General features: G+C 52.7%; 1 protein-coding gene across 4 annotated transcripts; it reads left to right on the top strand.

Annotated features, from left to right (window-relative positions):
• Nucleotides 1-9: 9 nt before the first annotated feature.
• Nucleotides 10-19,203, top strand: ARHGEF19 (Rho guanine nucleotide exchange factor 19). Of its 4 annotated transcripts, none has more exons than XM_064281347.1 (16): nt 10-333; nt 7,012-7,455; nt 7,871-8,155; nt 8,310-8,418; nt 8,495-8,571; nt 9,184-9,446; nt 10,360-10,520; nt 10,636-10,788; nt 11,063-11,192; nt 11,340-11,414; nt 11,778-11,867; nt 12,049-12,209; nt 15,717-15,875; nt 16,374-16,453; nt 18,099-18,203; nt 18,615-19,203. In XM_064281347.1, the coding sequence occupies exons 2-16, from the start codon at nt 7,041-7,043 to the stop codon at nt 18,770-18,772; spliced, it is 2,421 nt and encodes an 806-aa protein (XP_064137417.1). In that variant the 5' UTR covers nt 10-333; nt 7,012-7,040; the 3' UTR covers nt 18,773-19,203. The 4 variants fall into 4 exon arrangements, with proteins under 4 accessions (XP_064137417.1, XP_064137416.1, XP_064137415.1 ...); XM_064281346.1 differs by lacking the exon at nt 10-333 and adding an exon at nt 5,851-5,921; XM_064281345.1 differs by lacking the exon at nt 10-333 and having other exon boundaries at nt 5,929-7,455.
• The last annotated feature ends 6,414 nt before the right edge of the window (nt 19,204-25,617 follow it).

Here is a 25,617-nt window from a genome sequence, read left to right as displayed (position 1 = left end):
GCTAAACCTGGGGAACCGCGGGCCTGGCTGGGGGCCGAGGTGCTATAAGCCTGTGAGAGAGGTGGGGCTGACCTCGTTGGCTGGGCAGGAAGCTGAATTTGGGGGACGGGCGGACGGGCAGAGCTGGCTGGAGTATGGGCTGTTAGGGCAGGGCCAGTTTCCGAGCACCGGGAGCGACGCAGATGAGGGGCCCCAGCCCCGATCCGAGAGCCTTGCCGGACCCGGCGCCCTCTGCCACCTAGGTATAAGGCCTTTCGCGACCCGCAGGGGAACCTCATTCTCTTCTACTGGAAACTGCTGGCTGTGCGTTTGGGCTTCACCATCGCCTTCGAGGTAGGCTCAGGCATCTGCGTCGGAGAGACCTGGGTTCAAGTCCAGACTCTGCCGCTGACCCGCTGTAATGGGGATATGTTGTATAATAGGGTCTACCAGATAGGGTCGATATAAAGATTCAGTGACAAGCGCTTGCACAGTGCCTGGCACATGGTAGATGCTTACTGAGTTAATATCAGTAATAACTATTATTATTTGTGGCAGCAGATCTGGAGGAAGAGAACCACCATCCCTCCAGCTTTTCTCAAGACCCTCTCTCAGTCGCCCTGCCTCTAACAAGGTCCGTGTTGTTAGGGGTTCGAATCATACCTCTGTGGCCGCCTCTTTATACTTCGGTTTCTTCACTCGTAAAACGGGGTAGTAGCTGTACCCACCTCATAGAGATGTGAGAATTAAATGAATTAATATCAGGAAAGCCCCCAGAATAGTGCCTTGCACGTGCTGAGCTCTCCATAAAAGAAGATCGCTGGGGCAATCGTTCTCTCCCCAGCACGTGGTGTTCTTCCTGCACCTCATCGCCTGGCTCTTGCCCGACGTGCCAGCCACTCTGGCTACCAAAATACAGCTCAAACGCTACCTGGCCAAGCAGGCGCTGGCGGACAACCGAGGGGCGCTGCTCAGGGTCAGCCCTGCGCGCTGACCCGGATCCCAACCCCATCAGGCTGACCACGCCCCTTTGCCCGCCCCTCAGGTCTTCGCCCCGCCTCCTCTTGCCGGGTCCTCCTGTTTGGCTTCACCCAGAGGGCGGATAGGCCAGATTCACTCTTGTTCCCGTTGGTCCCGCCTTCAACAAGCTCCGCCCACTCACGCTCTTCCTTTTACGTTATCCTAGGGCTCGGCCCCTCCGCTGTTCTGGGGTGCCAGTCCCGCACAGCCTGACCAAACCGTGCTTTCTGTCAGTGCAGCAGTCCTCGGAGCCCAGGACGCAGGGGCGAGTGAGGCGGGACTGCCCTTTCAGGACCCTAGGCCCCCCTCAGGATACTCCTTCCGCTGAGCTCTTCTGGCTTCCAGCCATGGGTCCAATGTCCCCAAGGCCGGCACCGGGAGCTGGAATGAAAGTGTTGGAGTTCTCTGGAGACCTCTAGTCCTGAATCGCCTCCCTTACCCCGTTTTCCATCTCCTACCCTCTGTACAACGCTGACAATAAACCTGTTTCCTCGCCCAAGTGGGCTACCTCCCCATGGACGCCTGGTCCCCACCCACGCAGTGCGATGTCTTCTCCCGATGCGTTGATGTCCTAAGGGGCAGAAGAGAAATGAAGGGACCCCAATCACTCCAAACTGAATGGTCACCAGCTGGTGGCTAAGGAATTGGCTCTGAGAGAGCTCATTGGGGTCTAAGCCCTGGGCCCCCTAACCTGTACACTCATCAAAGTATTATTCAGTGTGTGAATAATGATGAAAGAGTTTAATTAGGTTAGCTGAGACACCTCCCAACCGACTTTCAGAGTAGAACTGCCCCATACAGTTTCCAAGGAGCGCCTGGTGGATTCAAACTGCTCACCTTTTGGTTAGCAGCCGTAGCTCTTAATCAGTATGCCACCAGGGTTTCTGTGAAATAATAATGAAAGAGTTTAATTAGGTCAGCTGAGACACTTCACTGGGCCTTCCCAAACTCCTGGTGTGGCAGTACACACCAGACAGTGGTTAGGGACATAGACCAGCAGTGGAGTCAGGCAGACCGGGTTTGGATGCTGTCCCTTATTAGCTATGTGGAGCCCTTGTGGCACAGTGGATACGAGGTATGACTGCTAACCAAAAGGCTGGCAAGTTCTACCAGCTGCTCCTTGGAAACTCCATAGGATGGTTCTACTCTGTCTTATATAGGGTCACTATGAGTGCGTGACCTTTTTTATTAGCTGTTTGACCTCGGTCAAGTTATTTAACTCCTTAAACTTCAATTTAATCATCTATAAAATAGGGACTTCATAGAACTCATGAGACTTAAATGGGACAATGCCCCTGTGCCCTCATCTGTAAAGTGGGAGCGGGAACACTACCTCATAGGGTTGCAGTGGAGGGGAAATGAATAAATTCATGTGAAGTGCTCAGAACAGTGCCTGGCACATAGTAAGTGCCCAATGAGAGTTATTAGCAACATGAATACTAATATACATATTTATAGTAATACTAAGAGCCTGGCAATTTCCAAGTGCTCAACTCATTGGTAGGTATTATTAGGGGGAAAGCAGCTTCTCCGTTCACAGGCAGGGTGGGGGGCTTGAGCAGATTGCATGCCGGGCACACAGTAGGCCCCCCTTACCAGAGGCTGGTTCAACTTTGGCTGTCTAAATTGGTTTGCAGAGGGGTCCATTTGGTGTGGACTAGAGTCTGGGAAGATTTCCTGGAAGAGGCCGTTGGAGAGGGTGAGGTGGGTCGTTCCAGGCAGCAGGGGATGACTGATCATTCGAGAAGGGCAGTGATGCTGGGGGGTCACCAGGACAATACCAGGCGCATTATGTCACTGATTTTCACTCTGTCTCCCGAACATAGTGGTGAGCATTCCCATCTTATAGATGCTGTTACAGGCTCAGAGAGTGTCAGCACACTGTAGAGTTCTCAGGAATCCCCCAGGAGTCCCAGGCTTGGGAGGGTCTCTGTGAATCTCCCAGGATGCTCCCCAACTCCAAGAAGACCCCTGAGCCCGTCTCACATTTGGGAAACTCCAGAAGAGGGGAGGCCTGTCTCCCCTGAGAAGCAGTGCCCCTCCAGTCTTAAAGGACGTTGATCTGGGGTCCTTCGAGCCTCTCCTAGGCACAGGACTCCCATTGTTTCAGCCCCCCTCTTGCACCTCAGACTGGCCAAACCGGTTCTAGGGAAGGGGGGCGGGGAGCAGACACGTTGGGACAGCCGCCCGCCTGCCTGCAAGGTTCCCTCCGCCTTCGCCTCCCCTCTCCTGCCCCACACAATACCCAGGCGCTTGCATTGCCTGGCTCAGGGGCCACACTGACATCGCCCCCTGAGGACCTGGCTGCAGCCTCAAAGTCCCCAGGGTGGCCTGGTGGCCTGGAGCCCTGGACGGTGCCGGCAGCTAGACGGAACTCCCTGGCTGAGGTAGGGCCCCCAACCCAGTACCAGCAGCCCGGTTCTCCTCCCACCAGTCTTCTCCATTGAGGCCTTTGTGCCGCCTGCCTGGCCTCTGATCCAGGCCCCCAACCCACTCATGGTCTCCTGGGGGTTCTGCAGCCTGCTTGGCCTAGGCCCCCTTTCCAGCCATGACCTCCTGCTTACCTCTGTCTTTTAAGGGGCAGAGAGGCCTAGGCAGGGTACCTGCTCCTCTGAGCAGAAGATCGAGGGGCACCAGGGAGGGGGTAGTGAAAATCTGGGCACAAGAGGCCAGAGGCACTTTCCCTGGACTATGGTAGCGTTCAGGGACCCTCTCTGTTAGCCTTGCCAAGTGGGGTCAATATCTTCTGTGATTAGCAGGGCCTACTAGATGGGACTCTCCTTGGACCCTGCCCATTCTTCTTGGCCTGCAGGGATACTTCAGATGACACAGGTTTCCTAGAGGGTACAACTTGGAAGGGCCCTAGAGGTCACTTTACAGATAAGACATAGGGGCCCAAGAAAGGGCTGTGACTTGTGAAGGCTTCACAGTTGGCCAAAGTCAGCACTGGGCCTTGAACCTTGGGCAGAGATTTTCTCCTATGGGTTCTACAATGACCTTTGTCTAATAGGCACTAGTTTTTATACTGTGGCCATGTCCTGGGCAGGCAATGTCTCTTCTCTGTAGGCCAGTTCTCTTCCTGAGTTTTTTTTGTTTTGTTTTTTGTTTTTACCCCTAGCAGAGATGAGCTGCACACAATGTGAACACAGCTTTGCCCTTGCCCTTGATCTCCAACATTGGAGTTGTGTTGTCTACATCCCTGGAGGCCAAGGGGCTGCATCCCAGCTAGATAGGTCATTCCCAGTGCCCCTTGGTCTGGATAGCGGTGGGGGCTGACTCTTCCCCCAGGGACCTTTCTCCACAGGGTCCTGCCTACCCTCCCCAGAAAGCCTTCCACCCTCCCACCCTCACCCAGTTAATTGTCTCCTCTGAGGCCTTGAGTTGAGGGTGTTCCTGCCCCAAAGGCTGAATGTTTTGCTCATATATCCCCATTACCGACATGGATGGAGAGGGGACTCTGCCTTCCAGAGCTTTGAAAACACAAATGGAGAGAATCTCCCAGAATGCAAGAGAAGGGGGCACAAGTGTATGCTTGCACACATATGGCCACAGAAGCACCTACTCTGTTGAGGACATCTGAGTTCTGGAGAGAAAGAGACCTGTTTGGCAAGAGACCCCTGTGTCTCAATCCACATGCTCCTACAGAGTAGGATGTGTCTCACCCTCACTGCTTGACTTTCCTCATCTGTGTAATGGGCCAAGTCATTCCTCTGGCTAGAGAAATACTGATGATGATGATAATAATAATAATCAGAAAAATGACTATCAATTACAAAGTTTCCACCATGTGCTAGGTGCTCTGCTTGCATTATTATTGATCCTCTCATTAGCATTATGAAGTTGATATGATTATTCTATTTACCAGATGAGGAAACTGAGGCTTAGAGAGACTTGCTCAGATGGGCAGCCTCAGTGTGGTCAGGCCTGAAGGGCAGAGGCTTGGCGTACCAGCTACAGCTGCCCTGTAGGGAGAGTTAGAGGGTCTGGAGGGGTAACTGCCCCTTAGGAGGAACCAGCCCCCCTCACCCCCTCATGCAGGGGATGAAGAAAGCAGGGGGAAGGAGTTGAAGGACTGTGCAGAGAAGTGGGGCCCAGCTACAGACCCAGCTGCCCCCAGAATCCTCTCCTCCCTCCTTCTCCCAGGGCCACTGACACTGTCACTGTCTCTCTTAGGCCAAGGCTTTCTCCCTCTGCGCACCTTAGCATACCTGAGTATTTCAGTCATGGAAGAGTTAGCTATCACCTCCTCCAGGAAGTCTTCGTGGAATGCCCACCTCGAGATAAGCCCAGCACCCTACTCTGGTGTTTCCTCTGACTTGACTCTTGCCAACCTGGACTGTAACTGCTCTCCTTTTTGGCTCCCCCACTAGACTGGAAACCCCTGGGGGCAGGAAATGTTTGTCCATCTGTCTCCCTAGGTTTCTCTGGGTTTCACATTCTGCTCTGTCTCTGAGTATCTGGTCTGTTGGAAATTTTCACTGTCTCTGTCTTTCTGTCTCCATCTCCGGGTCCCAGGATGTCTTAGTGTCTGTGGTTTTTCTGTTTTTGATGGTTTTGGGGTCTCAGTTTCTGAGTTGCTTTCTAAAGAGTTTCCATTTTTCTAGTCCCGATCTCTGGGTCTCTCAGTCTCTTTCTCCTGAGTCTCCTAGCCCTGACAGGCTGGGCACTGCCCCTTCGGCCTTGGGGGGCCTGTGCGGGATCCTTGCTGGCCCGCCTGCCCACAGCGTAGCGAGGCCAGGCTAGTGCAGGCCCCCGCCCAGCCCGCCACCCGCTCCCTCCCTCCCTACCCGCTTGCCTCACCACAGGGTTTGATGAATCAAACTCTTTGTCTGGGTGGGATCTCCCCCAGCCAGCTGGGCAGAGAGAGGGCTTCCCCCGCCGGAGCAGCTGGACAGCATCAGAAGTGGGCCTCGGCTGGAGAGGTGAGGGGCTGCCAGAGGGTGGCCATGGGGCAAGGGCTGTGGGGGCTCAGACCCCTCATATCATGAGGTTTGCCCTGAGGCTCTGGCTGGCTTGTGGGGGATGACTTCCTGCCCAGAGTGCCCATTCACCCTGGCCAGATCTCAGGGCTGGGACCTGGAATGGGAAAGAACACCCCTCTCATTCCAAACTGGGGGACTTGGGCACCTCCTTGCCCTTTTCCTGGGAGGACCCAGCCTGATCTGGGTGGTGGCCCGCCTCCCAGTCTGTGACTCTCCCAGCCAGCTTGGCATGGGTGTGGGCACCATGAGTGCTGAATGCTGCGACTCTGGGCAGAGTGGGGAGGTGCTGGGTCATAGTGAAGCAAGGACTTCTGGATCCGTGTGTTTGTGTCTGCAAACTCGTGTGTGAGAGAGTGTGAGTGGATGTGTAAACATCTGAGGGGTCAGTGTGTGTGTGTGTTTGTGAGAAAGTGTCTTTGTGTGAATATACATAGTTGTGTACAAAAGTATATCTGTGAATGTCTGAACCTATGAATTTGAAGTGTCTGAGCCTCTCTATGAAAGTGTATATGTCAGTGTGTGTATGGACTTGGGAGAAAACCTGTGTGGATGTATATGCTGGTACATATATGGATTTATGTGACAATGCTTATATCTGTATGTCTGGTTATATGTCAGTGTGTGTTGGAGAATGTTAGACAATGTGAGAATCACAGATGTGGTATGGAGATGAGGTGGTTAAAGGCACAGGCTTGGGAGCTAGACTGCCTGCCTTTGAATCCTGGCTCAGCCATTTACCAAATAGCAACCTTTTTGTGCCTCACTTTCCTCACAATAACAATGGGGACAATAACAGCATCCATCCTAGGGTTGTTGTGAGGATTCAGTGAGGTAACCTGTGTAAAGCCCTTGGCCTGTTGCTCAGTTCCAAGTAAGTATAAGCTATTACTATGTAATTAGGTGTGTGAACGTACTTGCACAGATGTGTATCTACATGTGCACACAGGCCTTGTCCAGGCCTCCAGGACATGGTGGCTTTCTGGCCAGCCCTGCTGTCCTATGTCTGGCTCTGATACTCTCTCCCCCGCAGGCCCAGGTGGGTGGCAAAGCAAAGGAGGAATGGATTGTGGGCCACCTGCCGCCCTCCAGCCCCACCTTGCTGAGCCACCTGGCCCTGCCCGCCACCCAGTGGCCGTGTGCCAGCAGGAGAGTCTGTCCTTTGTGTCACTGGCCACCCTGCAGCCTCCAAGCCCTGTGTGTCTGGACCTCTTTCCTGTCACCCCGGAGGAGCTGCGGGCTCCTGGCAGCCGCTGGTCTTTGGGAACCCCTGCCCCTCTCCAAGGTCTGCTATGGCCACCAGCCCCAGAAGGCCCAGACGCCATGGTCTCCACCAGTGGGGGAATACGGCCCAGCAGGGCTGGCAGCTGGCCCCACTGTCCCAGTGCCCAGCCCCCAGCTCTGGAGGGACCCTGGAGTCCCCAACACCCGCAGCCACAGCGCCGGGCCAGCCATGGCTCGGAGAAGAAATCAGCCTGTGAGTCACTCTGGTAGGGAGCAATGGGGCAGATGGGGAGGGACTGAGTGCCTCTTTTAGGACCCTTTAAGTCCCAGAATTCCCAAAACAGGATAAGTAGTAGATTTAAGTGATCAGGGAATCAGGGCTCAAGAAAGGCAAGTGGCTTGTCCAAGGTTAGACAGTGAGTGGCTGTCCTGGGCACCCCGGCCCCTCTGCCCACTGCAGCGGGCACTGCGGTCTCTCTACCCTTCTTGTTGATCCCTATGCTCCAATCCTGGCAAAAGCCAGATCCTGGCAAAAACATCGGACTTTCCCTTGAACATGGTACCCAAACCTCCCTCAGATGCTTAGGGCCACAGGGCAGCAGCAGGAAGGAGCCTGGGAGAGATCTGAGTGGGTACCTGCCTGTGCCCCCACCCTCACCCCTATGCAGGGCGCAAGATGCGGGTGTACCAGCATGAGGAGGCCTCCAGCGGCCCTGAGGCCCATGCCATCTTCCTGGAGTCTGGCCAGGCCGAAAGGGAGCAGACTCTGAGCATGGAGGAGCCTAGGCCACTGGAGCTGTCCAGGCCCACCCGAATGGGCCTTGAGGGGGCTGAGCGGAGACGCTTCTCAGCCTCAGAGCTCATGACTCGGCTGCACTCTTCCCTGCGCCTGGGGCGGAATTCAGCCTCCAGGGCCCTGGCCCTGGGGCCTGGTGCTGGCCCAGCCCGGGAAGGTACCAGCTCCTCCTCTAGGCCCTGAGAGCGTCCCGGGAGCACCATGTGGGGTGGGGGCGTGAACCATTCACCAGTACTGGTCAGTGGGTCATGGCACCCCAGTAACCATGGCCACTCTCCAGGCCACCCACCCTCAGATCTCGCCCTCCTCAGGGAAACCGTCTGCAAGGGAGTCACGCAGTGTGGAGATGAGGATGGATAGTGTGCTGCTGCCAGCCTCTGTTGACCCAAGTGAGGGTCCTGGCAGCTGGCCTGAGCCCAGGTACCACCTTGTGCTTGGGTTCAGGTCTGAGGCTGGGTGCGGGTGAAGGAGCGCCCTAACGCTGTTTTTTTCCCAGGCTGGAGACGCAGGAAGAGCCGGTTCTGGGTTCCAGGAGCTCCAGTGAGCGGCGCCAGTCGCGGTTCCTCCTTAACTGTATGTGGGAGGGGGTAAAAGAGGGTGGGGGTCACGGAGGAAGGGGCTGGAGACAGGCGACTTGGGAAACTGGGGTTTGAAGAGTTAGGGGGAGGTAGTGATCATGCAAGGAGCCCTGGTGCCACAGGGGTTAAAGGCTCGGCTGCTAACTTAAAGGACGGCTGTTCCAACCCACCAGCCACTCTGCAGGAGAAAGATGGGGCAGTTTGCTTCCGGAAAGATTACAGCCTTGGAAACCCTATGGGGCAGTTCTACTTTGTCTTATAGGGTCGTTACTAGTTAGAACGGACCCGATGGCAATGGGTATGGGTAGGGATCATGTGAGAATTCTCAGTATCTAGCACAGTAGCCGGAAGGTTGGCGGTTGGAACCTACCCAGAGGTACCTCGGAAGAGAGGCCTGGCAATTTGTTTCAGAGTGGTTTCTTGAAAACCCTAGGGAGCAGTTCTATTCTGAACACATGGGACCGCCATGAGTCAGAATTGACTCCACCGCAACTAACAAGTACAGGGGCTGGCACGCTGTTGGTTCTCAGCTAGTGTTTATGGAATGAATGAGTTAGTGAATGAGTTCAATGTGTCCCGACCTCGGCCCAACCCCGCCCCTGCCCAGCCGTCCTCTACCAGGAATACAGCGACGTGGCCAGCGCCCGTGAGCTACGGCGGCAGCAGCGCGAGGAGGAGGGCCCGGGGGACGAGGCAGAGAGCGCAGAGGAGGGGCCCGGGCCACCGCGCGCAAACCTCTCGCCCAGCAGCTCCTTCCGGGCGCAGCGCTCGGCGCGCGGCTCCACCTTCTCTCTGTGGCAGGACATCCCCGACGTGCGCGGCAGCGGCGTCCTGGCCACGCTGAGCCTGCGCGACTGCAAACTGCAGGAGGTGGGCGCCGGGACCGGCGGGGAGGGGCCTCGAGGGGCCGGGTCAGCAGAGCCGCAAGCCGCGGGGGGAGGCCTTCTAGCCTGGAGCGGGGGCACAGAGGTGGGGGCTAGAAGTACTAGAACTGCAGGAGGTGGTCCCGGATTCAGGGGGCCGGAGCCACAGGGGGCCGGGGCCTGCAGGACTGTAAACTGCAGAAAGTGGGCTTGGGACCCAGCGGGGAAGACAGAGCCACAGAGGGGAGCGGCTGGCGGGGTCTGTCCTAGTGAAGGGTGGGCGCTAGGACCTGACAAGGTGGAGCTAGCCGGACGGAAACGAGGACAGAGGAGGGGCAGAGCCACTGGGAGAGTAAAGGCATGGTGGGCGTGGGAACGGGCGGGGCCATACGCAGGGGCGGGGTCAGTGGGGCGGAGCTAAGGAATGGGCGGTCCACAGAAGAGGCAAGGCCAAGGGGATGACTGGGGCTGTCCGGGATGTTGGTGGAGTGGGGCTAGAGGAAGGGGGCAGAATCGAGCGCTCTATGGCGCAGTGGTTTAGACCTGTGGCTCCTAGGCCAAAGGTCGGCAGTTCGAATCCACCAGCTGCTCCTTGGAAACCCTGTGGGGCAGTTCTTCTCTGTCTTATAGGGTCGTTAAGAGTCAGAATTGGCTAGACTGCAACGGTTTTTTTTTTACGTGGGCTTGAACAATTGTCAGCAGAGGGAGGCGGGTCCTCGGATGGCCCCCGGTGCGTTGTCCGAGTGGTGCTAGGGGAGGGGGCAGAGGTCATTCAGGGGGTGGGGCTAGAGAAGGGGCGGGACAAGAGGTGAGCCTGTGCCTAAGGTGGTGGTGTCTGGGACTTGAGGGTGGGGATGTGAGGCCAGGGCACCCCGGGTGGGCTGGCGTGGCCCTTCAGCCCCTCCTGCGCCCTTGCTCAGGCCAAGTTTGAGCTGATCACGTCGGAGGCCTCGTACATCCACAGCCTGTCGGTGGCCGTGGGCCACTTCTTGGGCTCTGCCGAACTGAGCGAGTGTCTTGGGGCACAAGACAAACAGTGGCTGTTCTCCAAACTGCCTGAAGTCAAGAGCACCAGCGAGAGGTGAGGGAGTGGCCTAGCCTGGCCCGCCGGTGGTGGAGACTAAGCCTGGGGCTGGCCAGGCTCCCAGGTCCAGGGCCGTTGCCCTGCTTCTTCTGACCACTCGCCGACCCCTCAGATTCCTTCAGGATCTGGAGCAGCGGCTGGAGGCAGATGTGCTTCGCTTCAGCGTGTGCGACGTGGTATTGCGCCACTGCCCGGCCTTCCGCCGCGTCTACCTGCCCTATGTCACCAACCAGGCCTACCAGGAGCGCACCTACCAGCGCCTGCTGTAGGGACTGGGGATTCTGAAGGGGGGAGGCAGAAGGGAGCTCCAGGCAGGGGTAGGCACACAGGGTTGGGTGAGGACGGGTGATCCTAGGAGTGGTGGGCTACCCTGGGAGGGGAGGGTGGCCTTGAGAGGGGTTCTGTGAACAGATGATTCCCAACTCCAAGGGGCAGGAAGGATGTGCTGGGAAGCGCCTGAAGAATCGAAGGAGTGGCCAGGGTCATAAGTCCTGGGAGTGCAGGTCCACCTGTGATCCCAGACCCCTCCCATTTTTCAGCCTAGAGAACCCCAAGTTCCCTGGCATCCTGGCTCGCCTGGAGGAGTCTCCTGTGTGCCAGCGTCTACCCCTCACCTCCTTCCTCATCCTGCCCTTCCAGAGAATCACCCGCCTCAAGATGCTGGTGGAGGTACCTTGAGGGCATCAGGCTGCGAGTGAGGGCTGGGTGAGGGAGGTGCTGCTTCAGCTTCTACAGCCCTTCTGGAAACCCCTGGGTGGGCAAGGTCACAGGAAGGATGCAACCTGCCTCATTGCACTGACCCCACCTTCGTTCCAGAACATTCTGAAACGGACAGCACAGGGCTCTGAAGACGAAGACATGGCCACCAAGGCTTTCAATGCGCTCAAGGAGGTGAGCTCAGTGGGCAGGGGCCACCCCTGAACCCCTAAACCCATTGCCATCTAGTCGATTTGGACTCATAATGACCCTATAAGACAGAGTAGAACTGCCGCATAGAGTTTCCAAGACTGTAATGTTTATTGAAGCAGACTGCCACATCTTTCTCCTGTGAGCAGCCAGTGGGTTCGAACCACTGACCTTTTGGTTAGCAGCCGGGTGTTAACCACTGCACCGTCAGGGCTCCTCCCCCTGAACCCCAGGGGTCTCTAAAAGAGCCACCAGCCTTCCAAGTCTCTGGTCCCCACATGGGAGTCTGAGGCTAGGCTCACGGAGCCAGGTTGGAGGCTGCAGGTGACCCACCCACGGCCTCCCCAGCTGGTGCAAGAATGCAATGCCAGCGTGCAGTCCATGAAGCGGACAGAGGAGCTCATTCACCTGAGCAAGAAGATCCACTTTGAGGGCAAGGTGCGTGTTCCCAGCTGGTGGGACTGGAGTGCAAAAAGGGACAGCTCTTGTCTCCTCCTTCCCCTGTAGGATGCAGGGTAGTTCCTCACTGCCCACACCCTCCCATCCTCGTCCTGGGCTCTCTGCTCTGGTGGTCCAGGGCCTGACCTGCCCTCTCCCCTGGCCTACTTCATACCCCTAGATCTTCCCGCTGATCTCTCAGGCTCGCTGGCTGGTTCGGCATGGGGAGCTGGTGGAGCTGGCACCACTGCCTGCGGCGCCCCCTGCCAAGCTGAAGCTTTCCAGCAAGGCAGTCTACCTGCACCTCTTCAATGACTGCTTGCTGCTCTCCCGGAGGAAAGAGTGAGTCAGGGCAGGCGGGGGGATAGGTGGGTTGGAGCCAGGCTCTCTTCCACCCCCCCACTGGGGTCACAACCAGTCCATCACTGGGCCCAGGAGCCTCAGGCTGTGCTGCCAAGGCACCCTGAGCCTTGGAGGAGGGAATCTAGGGCTGGACTTTTTGTAGAGGGCTTGAAGCTCTCTACCTGGAGCTTAAGCCAGAGTTTCAGAGCACAGCCCTAAAGTCCCAGCTCTGTCCTGAGTAATGATGAGAACAACCAGCATTTACTGAGAGCCTCTTCTGGGCCAGGCATGCTATGTGGATTATTTCCTTTAATCTTCTAAACACCTCCCTGGAAAGTAGGCTTCCATATTATTTTCAAGATCATGCGGTTAGTAGCTAGAGGAACCAGGAACAGGCTAGATGTATCCGATGCCTAATCCCAGACTTTAATTTTTTTTTTTTTTTTATTTATTGTGCTTTAAGTGAAAGTTTACAGATAAGTCAATCTCTCATACAAAAACTTATACACACTTTGCTCTGTACTCCTAGCTGCTCTCCCTCTAATGAGACAGCTCACTCTTTCTTTCTGCCCTGTATTCCCCGTGTCCATTCAGCCAACTCCTATCCCCCATTACCTTCTCATCTCATGTCCAGGTAAGAGCTGCCCATATAGTCTCATGTGTATACTTGAGCCAAGAAGCTCACTCCTCACCAGTATCATTTTCTGTGTTATCATCCAGTCCAGTCCCTGTCTGAGGAGTTGGCTTTGAGAATGGTTCTTGGGCTAACAGAGGGTCTGGGGACCATGACCTCTGGGGTCCCTCTAGTCTCAGTCAGACCATTAAGTCTGGTCTTTTTACGAGAATTTGAGGTCTGCATCCCACTTTTCTCCTGTTCAGGGATTCTCTGTTGTATTCCCTGTCAGGGCAGTGATTGGTGGTAGCCGGGCACCATCTAGTTCTTCCAGTCTCGGGCTGATGTAGTCTCTGGTTTATGTTGCCCTTTCTGTCTCTTGGGCTCATCTTTACCTTATATCTTTGGTGTTCTTCATTCTCTTTTGCTCCAGATGGGTTGAGACCAATTGATGTATCTTAGATGGCTGCTTGCTAGTGTTTAAGACCCCAGATGCCACTCACCGAGGTCTGATCCCAGACTTTTACCACTGTGCTATCCTGTTTTCCATCTGTAAATATAGAGCCTACCACACAGGGCTAGTGAGAAGTTCAGTATGATAATAGCACATGAAAAGAGCTTAACAGAGTGCCTGGCACATAGTGAGAACTCACTGGGTGTCAGCTGTGCCTATTATAGGTGAATGATGGAGAAGTCTTCCTGGATGAGGTGAGGACATCTTATGCCATGGGAAGAGTTCATTCCTGATTTATTCATTTATTCAGTATACTGTCACTGAATCTCTGTTCCGAACCAGGCCCTCTGCTGGGTGCTGCAGACATAAAGATGAATAGAACTTGGTGTTCTGTTTCCAGGAGCTCTCAGACCAGTGAACAAATATCCTGACTACCACATATCAGGGATGGAAGAGTATAATGGTAGTGTGGCAGCCCCTGGTGTCGGGTGAGAATTAGTAAAAGTTTTTAGAGGTAGAAACATTTCAGCTGGGTTTTGAAGGATGAGTAGGAGTTTTCCAGGTAGAGAAAGTAGTTTAGGGGTACAGCAAAACCGTGGTATGGTACATCAATTGGTCTAAACCCACATGGAGCAAAGGAGAATGAAGAACACCAGAGACACGAGGAAAATTTGAGCCCAAGAGACAGAAAGGGCCACAGAAACCAGAGACTCCATCGGCCTGCGACTGGAAGAACTAGATAGTACCCAGCTACCACTGATGACTGCCCTAACAGGGAACACAACAGAGAATCCCTGAACAGGAGAAAAGTGAGATGCAGACCTCAAATTCTAGTAAAAAGACCAGACTTAACGGTCTGACATGGAAACCCTGGTGGTGTAGTGGTTAAGTGCTACGGCTGCTAACCAAAGGGTCGGCAGTTCGAATCCGCCTAGGCACTCCTTGGAAACTATGGGGCAGTTCTACTCTGTCCTATAGGGTTGCTGTGAGTCGGAATCGACTCGACAGCACTGAGTTTGTTTTTTTTTTTAATAGTCTGACTGAGACTGGAGGGACCCCAGAGGTCATGGCCCCCAGACTCTGTTAGCCCCAAACTAAAACCATTCCTGAAGCCAACAATTCAAAGTTTAGACTGGGCTATAAGACATAAATGATACTGGTGAGTAGTGAGCTTCTTAGCTCAAGTAGACACATGAGACTGTGTGAGCAGCTCCTGTCCGGAGGCGAGATGAGAAGGCAGAGGGGGACAGGAACTGGTTGAATGGACACGGGAAATACAGGGTAGAGAGGAGGAGTGGGCTGTCACCTTGTAGGGAGGACAACTACGGTCACATAGCAATGTATGTATAAGTTTTTGTATGAGAAACTGACTTGAATTGTATACTTTCACTGAAAGCACAATAAAAAAAATAATAAATTGGAAAAAAAGAAAAATTGTGGTAGAGTAAAAGGGCAGAGCGCGTTTGGGGAATGATGAAGCCTAACATGGCTGGATTTTAGAGGGGAAGTGCAGGAGAGGGAAGTTGGGATGTTGAAGGTCATGAAAGAGAAATTGGATTTATTCTGAGGGCGGGTAAGAAGTCATAGAGAGTTAGGCAGAGGAGCGACATTTTACTCCTGGCCTGTGTAGAGGATGGACTGGAAGGGGAGAGACCAGAGGGCCTTGCAATTGTCCAGGTGATGGAGTATTCAGCTCCAGAAGTGGCAGGAGACGTGGGGATAAATGGATTCCAGGGACAATAGGGAGGTGGATCGGACAGGGCTACTGGTTGAGTGTGGGGGCCATAGGAGGGAAGAGGTGAGAATGACATCTGAGTTTCATCTTGGGCAACATGATGGGGTCTTTTCCTGGCACGGGGAATGGAGAAAGGAGATTTAGTTAGGAGTAGGATTTACTACTAAATTCCATCGCAAAGAAGGGACCTATGGAACATGCTCCACCCACCAATGCACCCATCTATCCCATAAGTGTTAATTGAACCCACATGTGGGCCACCCAGTGTCAGACACTGGGATATGGATGCAAGCAAGATGGATAAAGTTCAGCCTTCTTTGAGCTTTTATACAGGCTAAAGGGATAGGTACTAAACAGGAAAGAAGTCTTAGCGGTGGAGTGGTCCAGGTAGCTCTTTAGCCCTTGGTGCTCGGGGAGAGAGAGGTTCAGAGGGAAGTTGAAAGCATGCCTGGGCGTCAGGGACTGGTCACACCAGCTTCCACCTGTGTCAGGAAACTGGCGGAATGGAGCTCCCAATTTCTTTGGGGGACTTTGCTGGCCACCACGGAGACCAGTGCCCTGAGCAGCCAAGTTTCTCTGGAGAAGATGCAGGAAGGACAGACAACCCAGTCTCTCCCTTCCAGTCAGGACCTCACCTTGTCCTGAGGGTAGGGGCTGGGAGTCCGGACACGGGCCAGGCTGACCTCCTCTCCGCTGGTCCTCCAGGCTGGGGAAGTTCGCCGTTTTCGTGCATGCAAAGATGACTGAGCTGCAGGTGAAGGACCTGAGCCTGAAGCTCCAGGGGATCCCTGGGCACGTGTTCCTGCTCCAGCTCTTCCATGGGCAACGCACCAAGCACCAGTTGCTGCTCAGGGCCCGGACCGAGTGAGTGCCCTCAGGGGTGGCCTGGGTTTGGGGAGGGAGGACCCCCAGGCAGGCACAAGGCCTGGGGATGCCTGGGCCATCCCTGACCTTGTTCTCAGGTGCCCAGTCTTCCCTGGCTTGGACAGTGCAGGTGAGAAGGGAGCAAGGTGGGGTGGCAGAACAGTGGTATATGCCCTGGCAGGAGGTGCCAAGGGGGCTAGCCAGCTCCTCCTTGGTCTCTGGACATCTTTTGGTTGAAAATCACTGCAACCCCTTCTCTCCGGTTTCAGAAGGGTGGCATGAGGGTTTGGGGCCTGCTCTGTTCTTGTGTTCAGAGGTGGGTGGGGCACCGGCTTGGGAACAGGGCTGTGGACCTCAGGTTGGGGGGCAACATGACCTGGGCCCGGATCTAGACATCATGTCCAGTTTTCCTGGTCCGGGTCTCAGTGACCCTAGCGCTGGGAAACTGTGGTTTGCATGTTGTGACAACTTAGCCTGCCACCCCTCCTTGTCCCTCAGGAGTGAGAAGCAGCGATGGATCTCAGCCATGTGCCCTTCTAGCCCCCAGGAGGACAAGGAAGTCATCAGCGAGGGGGAAGGTAGAAACCTTCCATCCCTAGCCATCCCCAGGGCCTACATCCCCTGGGCTGGGGACGTCACTGCTCCACCCTGCTCCTTCCAATCCTGGGTGCAACGTTGCTAAGTCTGGGTGTAATGGGGTTGGTTAGTGGGGAGAAAAGTTAGCTGGCCTGGGTCATTGTGGGGAGGGATTTACATAAGACAGGCTGACCCCCTCTACACAGGCAGCACCCTGGAGATTACAAAGCCCTTTTATATGCTCCCATTGATCCCCATAAAAGCCCATTTTACAAGTTAGAAAACAGAGATTCAGAGAGGTGAAGTGACTTGCCCAAGGTTACCCAGCTAGTAAATGCTGTGTGAGCAGCAGGCCTGTCTCTATCTTCACATCAGTTGTAAAGAGGACAGGAACCAGAGCATGTAGGGTGGTGCTGGTGGTGATGGCAGGGTCTGGAGGGATCTGCTCAGTTGGGGCAGAGGTTTCTCCTTCCACTGTGTAGTGAGGTTGCCAAGCCAGGATAAACCCCAATCATAGACGACCTTGATGTAGTGGGCACTAGGGAGCTATTGAAGGTTTTTGAGCAGGGGCGGTAGGGCTGAACTTTAGATATAATGAAGGGTAAAGAAGGGAGCTCTTTTCTACTAAGCACCTGCCACATATCATGCCTAATGCTGGAGACTTCGTATATGCGTTTATTTTATTTAAATCTTATAACAGCACTTTTGGGGAGGCTCATTTTTCTCATTTTCCGTATCTGAGAAGACTGAGGCTCAGAAAGTTTAACTAACTTGCCCAAAGTCACACAGCCAGTAGGTGGCAGAGCTGGAATTTGAGCCAGGTCTGGCCCCAAAGCCTGTGCCTTTCTGACGCCACCAACCCGCCCAGTCTGGTGGTAGGAGCTGAGGGCCTGGAATGGGGTGGATTCTCTGGCTTGAGTTGGAGGCCCATTTGGGCTAGGGACCGAGGACCCTATTCCAGAGAGATGGTCAGGGAAGGCCCTTGAGAAGTAACACTTGACCTCTAAAGCATGAGAAGCGGCAGCCATTAAAAGATTTGAGAAGAGCACTTCTGGCGGAAGGAAGAGCCAGTGCAAAGGCCGTGAGGCAGGAGGGAGTTTAGTGTGTTTGAAGAATAGCAGGGAGGCCAGCGTGCCCGAAGGTTCATGGCAAGGGGGTGGCATCAGACCACACGAGTCCTTGTAGGCCATGGGGAGGACTTGGATTTTATTTGAAGTGGAGTGGGAAGTCGCTTTAAGCAGGGGTTTTAAACGGGGGTGACAAGGCCTGAATCCCAGTTGAGAAGGGTGGGTTGGAGGGAGCACCAGAGTGGCGGCAGAGGGCATACAAAGGGTCCTTCCTCTTCTGTGGGACATCTGGGGGGATGTCTGAGGGCAGTTGGAGGTTGGGTTCTGAAGGTTAGGAGCAAGGCCTGGGATGGAACTGGGGGCAGCAGGGCCTGGATTCACATAGGGCTGTGTTTAGGGTAAGAGAGGAGAGGAGTGACCAGGGCAGGCAGAGGGCACCAGTGTCTGGCACGTGGGCCTGTGGCAGGGGAGGGGGCAGAGGAAGAGGCAGTAGAGGTCACGCTCTCACCCCCTAAATTCCGCCCCCACCGCTCTGCCACATCCTGCCCTCGGAACCCCTGACCCTCCTTTGGGCTGTCAGACCACCCCCAGGTCCAGTGCGTCAGAACATACAAAGCACTACAGCCAGATGAGCTGACCTTGGAGAAGACTGACATCCTGGCGGTGAGGACCTGGACCAGCGACGGTGAGAGGGGCTCCTGGGAAGGCCTCCCTGATGGGGTTTGGGTGAGCAGGAGGTAGCAAGATGGCTAAGACATCACAGCAAAGGTTATGCAAGTATTGTTTAGCTACAGAGTGCAACAATCAGGTTAGAGAGGAGGAGGAACTTCCTGCTTGTAAAAGTGTTAGCTAGAGAGTGACAAGGGAGAGTGGGAAATACCCTTCTCAGAAGCTGTCAGGAAAAACAGGTCAGATTTTCATCTGTGGGACTGCCGGGGGCAGAGTCCCTACTGGAGCTGGGACATGGTGAGATACTGTCACCTTGGGCCCAGGGGTGCAGATGAGGCTTGCATCAGGGCTGAGGTGTTCCCTCCCAGGCCAGGGCCTAGTGCCCCTCTGATGCCACTGATGCTGCCCTTGGCCTGTGTGCCACTAGGCTGGCTGGAGGGTGTCCGCCTGGCCGATGGCGAGAAGGGATGGGTGCCCCAGGCCTACGTGGAAGAGATCAGCAGCCTCAGTGCTCGCCTCCGAAACCTCCGTGAGAACAAGCGGATCACAAGTGCCACCAGCAAACTGGGGGAGCCGCCTGCGTGATGGGTTGCGTGGCCTGCGACACCAGCTCCAGGACAAGTCGGGAGGGGCCTGCAGGGTCTCCATGCCCCAAGCCGCTTCTGTTGGGCATGGGCTGGACACAGGAGAGGGCAGGGCCTCTAAAGGGCCTCCACTGTCTTCAGGGTCCTCAGTGCCCACTCTTCAGGACCAAGAGCAGTTTCTTCTTCTGGTATGGGAACCATGACAGGTGCCTTCTGATAGCTGGCAAAGACTTGGGCTCTCTCCCTTGCATGCCCTTGAACCTGCCTGACTCTTGGGCCCTCTGACAGGGGCCTGGCTGGAGAAGGCCCTGGTGTTGATGGATGTTGGGACCTATGCGAATCTTGGGTCTCCTCGGCCACCTCTCTTGGCCAGAACGTGAGTGGGCCCTGGTTGCTGTGACTTGTTTGTAAATAAACTCCCATGATGCTTTTGCTCAGTCTATGAACCACCTGATGCCACCCCCCACTGTAGCCCCATTGCCCCAGCTGGAGATCAGGAGGGGCGCTGGCTGCCTCTAATTTGCCTTTCTCTCGAGCTCACCTCAGGGAGCGTTGGTGGTACAATGGTGAAGTGCTTGGCTGCTAACCCAAAGGTTGGCAGTTTGAACCCACCAGCCACTCCGCACGAGAAAGATGTGGCAGTCTGCTTCCGTAAAGATTATAGCCTTGAAAACCCTGTGGGGCAGTTCTGTTCTGTCCTGTAGCATCGCAGTGAGTCAGAATCAACTTGACAGCACACAACAACAGAGCTCACCTCTTTTTTTTTTTTTTAATTTTTGTGCTTTAAGTGAAAGTTTACAAATCAAGTCAGTCTCTCAAACAAAAATTTATGTACACCTTGCTATATACTCCTAGTTGCTCTCCCCCTAATGAGACAGCACACTCCTCTCCACCCTCTATTTTCATGTCTATTCAGCCAGCTTCTGACCCCCTCTGCCTTCTCATCTCCCCTCCAAACAGAAGCTGCCCACATAGTCTCATGTCTATTTCAACCAAGAAGCTCACTCCTCACCAGTATCATTTTCTATCCTACAGTCCAGTCCAATGCCTGTCTGAAGAGTTGGCTTTGGGAATGGTTCCTGTCTTGGGCTAACAGAAGGTTTGGGGGCCATGACCACCAGGGTCCTTCTAGTTTCAGTCAGACCATTAAGACTGGTCTTTTTATGAGAATTTGGGGTCTGCATCCCACTGCTCTCCTGCTCCCTCAGGGATTCTCTGTTGTGTTCCCTGTCAGGGCAGTCATTGGTTGTAGCCGGACACCATCTAGTTCTTCTGGTCTCAGGCTGATGTATGTAGTCTCTGGTTTATGTGGCCCTTTCTGTCTCTTGGGCTCATAATTACCTGGTGTCTTTGGTGTTCTTCATTCTCCATTGCTCCAAGTGGGTTAGACCAATCGATGCATCTTAGATGGCCGCTTGCTAGTGTTTAAGACCCCAGACGCCACTCTCCAAAGTGAGATGCAGAATGTTTTCTTAATAGATTTTATTATGCCAGTTAACCTAGATGTCCCCTGAAACCATGGCCCCCAAACCCCCACCCCCACTGCACTGGCCTTCGAAGTGTTCAGTTTATTCAAGAAACTTCTTTGCTTTTGGTTTAGTCCAGTTGTGCTGACCTCTCCTGTACTGTGTGTTGTCTTTCCCTTCACCTAAAGTAGTTCTTATCTACTATCTAATTAGTGAAAAGCCCTCTCCCTCCCTCCCTCCCCACTCTAGTAACCATCAAAGAATATTTTCTTCTCAGTTTAAACTATTTCTCGAGTACTTATAATAGTGGTCTCATATAATATTTGTCCTTTTGCAACTATCTGATTTCACTCAGCATAATGTCTTTCAGATTCTTCCATGTTATGAAATGTTTCACGGATTCATCATTGTTCTTTATCGATGCGTGATATTCCATTGTGTGAATATACCATAATTTATCCATTCGTCCGTTGATGGGCACCTTGGTTGCATCCATCTTTTTGCTATTGTAAACAGTCAGAGGTCACCTCTTAACCAGAGGAGGGTGACCAGGGTGGCCAGAGGGACTATATAGCAGTTAGGCTGCTTTCAGCTGTCAGTAATAAATAGGCCAAAATATCAAAGTGAATTTATTAGCTCTTGTATTAATTTCCTCTGGCTACTGTAATAAATTACCATAAACTGGGAAACTTAAAGCATGGAAAGTTATTCTCTCACAGTTCTGGAGCCCAGAAGTCTGAAATCAGCATCACTGAGCTGAAATCAAGGTGTCAACTATACCGCACTCTCTCCAGAGACTCTAGGGGAGAATTTGTTCTTTGCCTCTTCCAGCTTCTGGTAGCTGCCAGCATTCCTTGACTTGACCACATCACTTCAAACTGTGCCTCTGTGACCACATTGCCTTTTCTGTGTATCTGTGTCAAATCTCCTGCCTTCCTCTTATAAGGATACATGTGATTGTATTTAGGGTTCATCTAGATAATCCAGGGTAATCTCTCCATCTCAAGATTCTTAACTTAATCTTATCTGCAATGACCCCTTTTTTTGTCATATAAGGTAACATTTATAGGTTCCATGGATTAAGACATGGTTATCTTTTGGGGGAGCCGTTTTTCAACCTACCACAATTCTCATAACTGAGAAGTTTAGAGGCAGGGTGGGCTTCAGGCAAGGTTTGACCTAGTGGCTCAGTGAGGTCACTGAATACCCAGCTCATTCCATCTCTCTGCTTTCCTTGGTGTTGGCTTCATCCTGAGGCTTCCAGGGCTTCTTCGTTTACACTCATCGTGGAAGAAGAGAATTGAGTTTGTTCCAGCATTCCCAGTCAAATTCCAGGATTCCTTCTGATTGGATTAGTTTGGGTCACATGGCTACGCCTGGGCCAACCATTGTGGCCAGCCAGATGGCGTGTGCTGTTAGGCCTACTTAAGTCACATGCTCTATCCCTGGAGCTGTCTTCCTTGGAACCCCTGGAATTTGGGTGCTGCTGCAATGGGGGAAGGTCAACGCTAGAGAGGCCAATGTTTATTGGAATCCAAGTCACCCGAGAGAGTGGAAGGACCTGGGAATAATGGCCTGGAGATGTGCACACTTGGGGATGGGAACATCCTTCAACTGTCTGAAGGAAATGAGTTGGGCTGGTTCCAAAAGGCAAACGTGAGGCAGATTGGGAGAAGCCCAGGCCCATGATGCTGCCTTTCGGAATGAATTTCTCACATGAGGTGTTCATGGTTTTAGGAGGAGGCTACATTTGAGTTTGAATTCTGGTTAAGACATTCATTCTCTGTGTGATTTTTTTTTTTTTTTAAATAAACCCTTTGTTTCAGGATAATTTTAGATGTACAAAAAAGTCACAGATAGTACAAAGAGTTCCTGTACATCCCTCACTCGGTTTCTCTGTCATTAATGTCTTACATTACCTCGGTACAGTTATCAGAACTAAGAAACCAACTTTGGAACATGACTATTAACTGAACTCCAGACTTTATTTGAATTTCACCAGTTTTTCCACTGATGTCCTTTTTCTGTTCCAGGATGCAGTCCAGGGGCCCACATGCATTTGGTCATCATGGCTCCGTACTCTCATTTAGTCTCTAATAGTTTCTCACTCTTTTTTAGAAAAATTTATTAGTTTTGTTGTTGTTGTTGAGAATATACACAGCAAAACATACACTGATTCACTAGTTTCTATATGTACAGTTCAGTGACACTGATGACTTTCTGTGAGTTGTGCAACCATTCTCACCCTCCTTTTCTGAGTTCTTCCTCCCCCATTAATATAACCTCACTGCCCCCCAAAGTTCCTCTCTAATCTTTCAAGTTGCTGTTTTCAATTCGATCCCATATAGATAGTTCTTAAAAGAGCAAAATGCTCAAGGCAGACATTTTTTTACTAGTTAAGTTAGACTATTGTTTGCTTTTAAAGCAGTTTCTCACTGTTTCCTTTTTTGTAACTATGACAGTTTTGAGGAGTTCTGTTCAATATTTGGTAGAATGTCCCTCAGTTTGGGTTTATCTTATGTCTGACTCATGATGAGGTAGGGATTAAGGAGCCCTGGTGGTGCAACGGTTAAGTGCCTGGCTGCTAACTGAAAGGTTAGTGGCTTGAACCCACCTAGCAGCTCGGCTGGAGAAAGACCTGGTGATCTGCTTCTGTAAATATTACAGCCAAGAAAACCCTGTGGGGCAGTTCTGCTCTGTCACATGGGGTCACTATGAGTCAGAATCGGGTCAGTGGCACTCAGCAACAACAACGGATAGAGGCTTTGTGTTTCTGGGAAGAACGCAGAGGTGAGGTACCCTTCTTATCAAATGATATTGGGGGTACCTGATTTCACCATGACTTATCACTGGTGATGTTAACCTTGACCACTTGGTTAAGGTGGTGCCTGCCAGACTTTTCTATTGTAGTTACTGTTTCCCCTTTTCCATACTGTGTTCTTTGGAAAGAATCACTAAGTCTAGCCAACACTCAAGTGGGGGACCATTAGCTTCACCTCCTGGATGGGGAGTGTTATTTGGAATTCTTCTGTAAAGAAGATTTGTGCCTTTCTCTCCCAACCAATAATTTATTTACATCTGTATGGATCCATACATATTTATTTTGTGCTTTGGGTTGTAATCCAGAACTATGTTATTTATTTTGCTGCTCAAACTGTTCCAGCTTTGGCTATTGGGATCTCTGTCAGTTGACTCCAGCATCCCTTTGACATATCCCCATCCTTTTGTGTGTTGAGCACCGTCTTACTTTCTGGTTCATCTTACTCCAGGCTTGTCTTGTATTTTCCCTGCCCCAGTCCTAGAATCAGCCATTTCTCCAAAGGTCTCTGTTTCTTTTTACTAGAGAGTGTTATTTAGAAGCCAAGATCTGGTTGCTGAGCGTGCACATTGCTACTGGGGTGTCACTGCTTCTAGGCCTTCTCATAGGACCGAGCTAAGAGATACGTGTATGCACAATGTGATTTTAGGCAAGATGGTGGCTCTAAGCCTCAGTTTCCTCATCTGCAAACTGGAGATGGTGATAATAGTACCTACTTCATGGGTATTGTGAGATAAATTATGTGAGTAGTCAACAAGTGAAAAATTGCAAGAAATTATGGCTCGCATCATGTCAGAGCTGTTCAGCCAGAGCATGGGGGCCTGTGAGGTGGTGAGGCCCCTGTTTGTCTCTGGAGGATTTGAGGAACTCAGAAAGTCCAGGAACAGGATTCCTGCTCTGAGAAGAAGCCAAATGGCCTCTGCACTTCTTCCAGTGCTGAGTCTGTGTGGGTAAGAGCCAAGGTTGGTACCAATTTGGCAAGGTAGAAGCAGCAAGCTCTCCTTGAATTCAACCTGCCCTGGCACATCTGGGTTCTGGCTGACACCTGAGTCTGCGCTAGATTGCTTGGGGCGGAGGGTTGGCTTTGGGGCTGTGCTGCCAGGCAAGGAGACCAGGGCTACACAAGGTCCCACTGGGCAGCCTTCTCTCACTTCCCACCTGCCCCTTCCTACCTGTCCATCTAGGGGCTGGATCCAGGCCAGACATCCTGGGGAACCATTCTTCAGCAGTGCCTGCCTCTGCCCTGTGGGCCATGCCCTAGTATTGGCCTTGGCCAAGGACTCTGGGCTCTGCCCCTGCTTGCTTCTGGAGGATGGGGAAAGTGGGGGTGTTGTCGGCAGGCCAAGAGATGGAGGCGACTTGTCTGGGGCAGGGATTTTGGCCCCTGAGGCAGTCTGCCAGTCAGCCTCCAAGTCAAGTAACTTCAGGAGTCTATCTCTCTCTGCTTCCTAGCCCCGCCCTAAACCAAAACCAAACCAAACCCCGTGCTGTCTAGTCAATTTCGACTCATAGTGACTCTATAGGACAGAGTAGAACTGCCCCATAGGACTTCCAAGGCTGTAATCCTTACGGAAGCAGACTGCCACATTTTTCTCTGGCAGAGTGGCTGGTTGCTTCGAACTGCCAACCTTTTGGAGCCCCTCTCTACCCAATTCCAACTGCCCTTTGCTACAGTGACTGAGAGGATCCTGGTGCTTCCCCCTCATCCCTCCCCATGGTCCCCAAACTCTGAACCTATTGTTCAGAAGATTTTATCCTGAAATGAAACTTTTAAGGAAAATATTTATTCAATTGTTCATTTTCAGGACACACTGAGGTTTCACTGTGATGCAGCAAACCACAGCTCCAACCCCAGCAAGTGCTTTCCTCTGCTGGCAGTCACCCATGACCTGTGGTTCATTTATGTCTTTGTTAATTCCTTCCTTCCTTTCCTTTCATTCTTTCTCTCCCTCCCACTCTGTCTCTTTTTTCTCCCTCCCTTTTTCCCTCCTTCCCTCCCTCCCTTCCTTCTCTCATAGTCATCTAGTGCTGCTGTAACAGAAATACCACAAGGTGATGGCTTTAACAAAGAGAAATCTATTTTCTTACAGTTTAGTAGGCTCAAAGTCCAAACTCAGGGTGTCAGCTCCAGGGGAGGCTTTCTCTCTCTGTCGGCTCTGAAGGAAGGTCCTTGTCATCAGTCTTCCCCTGACTGGGAGCTTCTCTGTGCAGGAACCCCAGGTCCAAAGGACACACTCTGCTCCTGGCACTGCTTTCTTGGTGGTATGAAGTCCCCACTCTCTGCTTGCTTCCCTTTCTTTTTATCTCTTGTAAGCTAAAAGGTGGTACAGGCCACATTCCAGGCCACATGCCTTTACATTGGATCAGGGATGTGACCTTAGTAAGGGTGTTACAATCCCACCCTAATCCTCTTTAACATAAATTATAATCACAAAATAGAGGACAACCACACAATACTGGGAATCATGGCCTAACCAAGTTGACATATTTTGATTGATTCACAATTCAATCCATGACACCTTCCTTTCTTCCTTTTTTTTTTTTTGTCTCCCCCTTCCTCTC

This window comes from Loxodonta africana, chromosome 3, assembly GCF_030014295.1.
Source record: "Loxodonta africana isolate mLoxAfr1 chromosome 3, mLoxAfr1.hap2, whole genome shotgun sequence".
Lineage (NCBI taxonomy): Eukaryota > Metazoa > Chordata > Mammalia > Proboscidea > Elephantidae > Loxodonta > Loxodonta africana.
The sequence above is the reverse complement of the archived record's forward strand: the minus strand, read 5'-3'. Positions and strand labels throughout refer to the sequence as shown.

Excerpts from the sequence above, each read along its gene's own strand:
- ARHGEF19 (XM_064281345.1), top strand. The coding sequence starts at position 6,981 with ATGTCTGGCTCTGATACTCTCTCCCCCGCAGGCCCAGGTGGGTGGCAA. Across the intron at positions 8,572-9,183 it reads GTCGCGGTTCCTCCTTAACT|CCGTCCTCTACCAGGAATAC; the intron begins GTATGTGGGAGG and ends GCCCCTGCCCAG. Across the intron at positions 10,789-11,062 it reads CGCACCTACCAGCGCCTGCT|CCTAGAGAACCCCAAGTTCC; the intron begins GTAGGGACTGGG and ends CCCATTTTTCAG.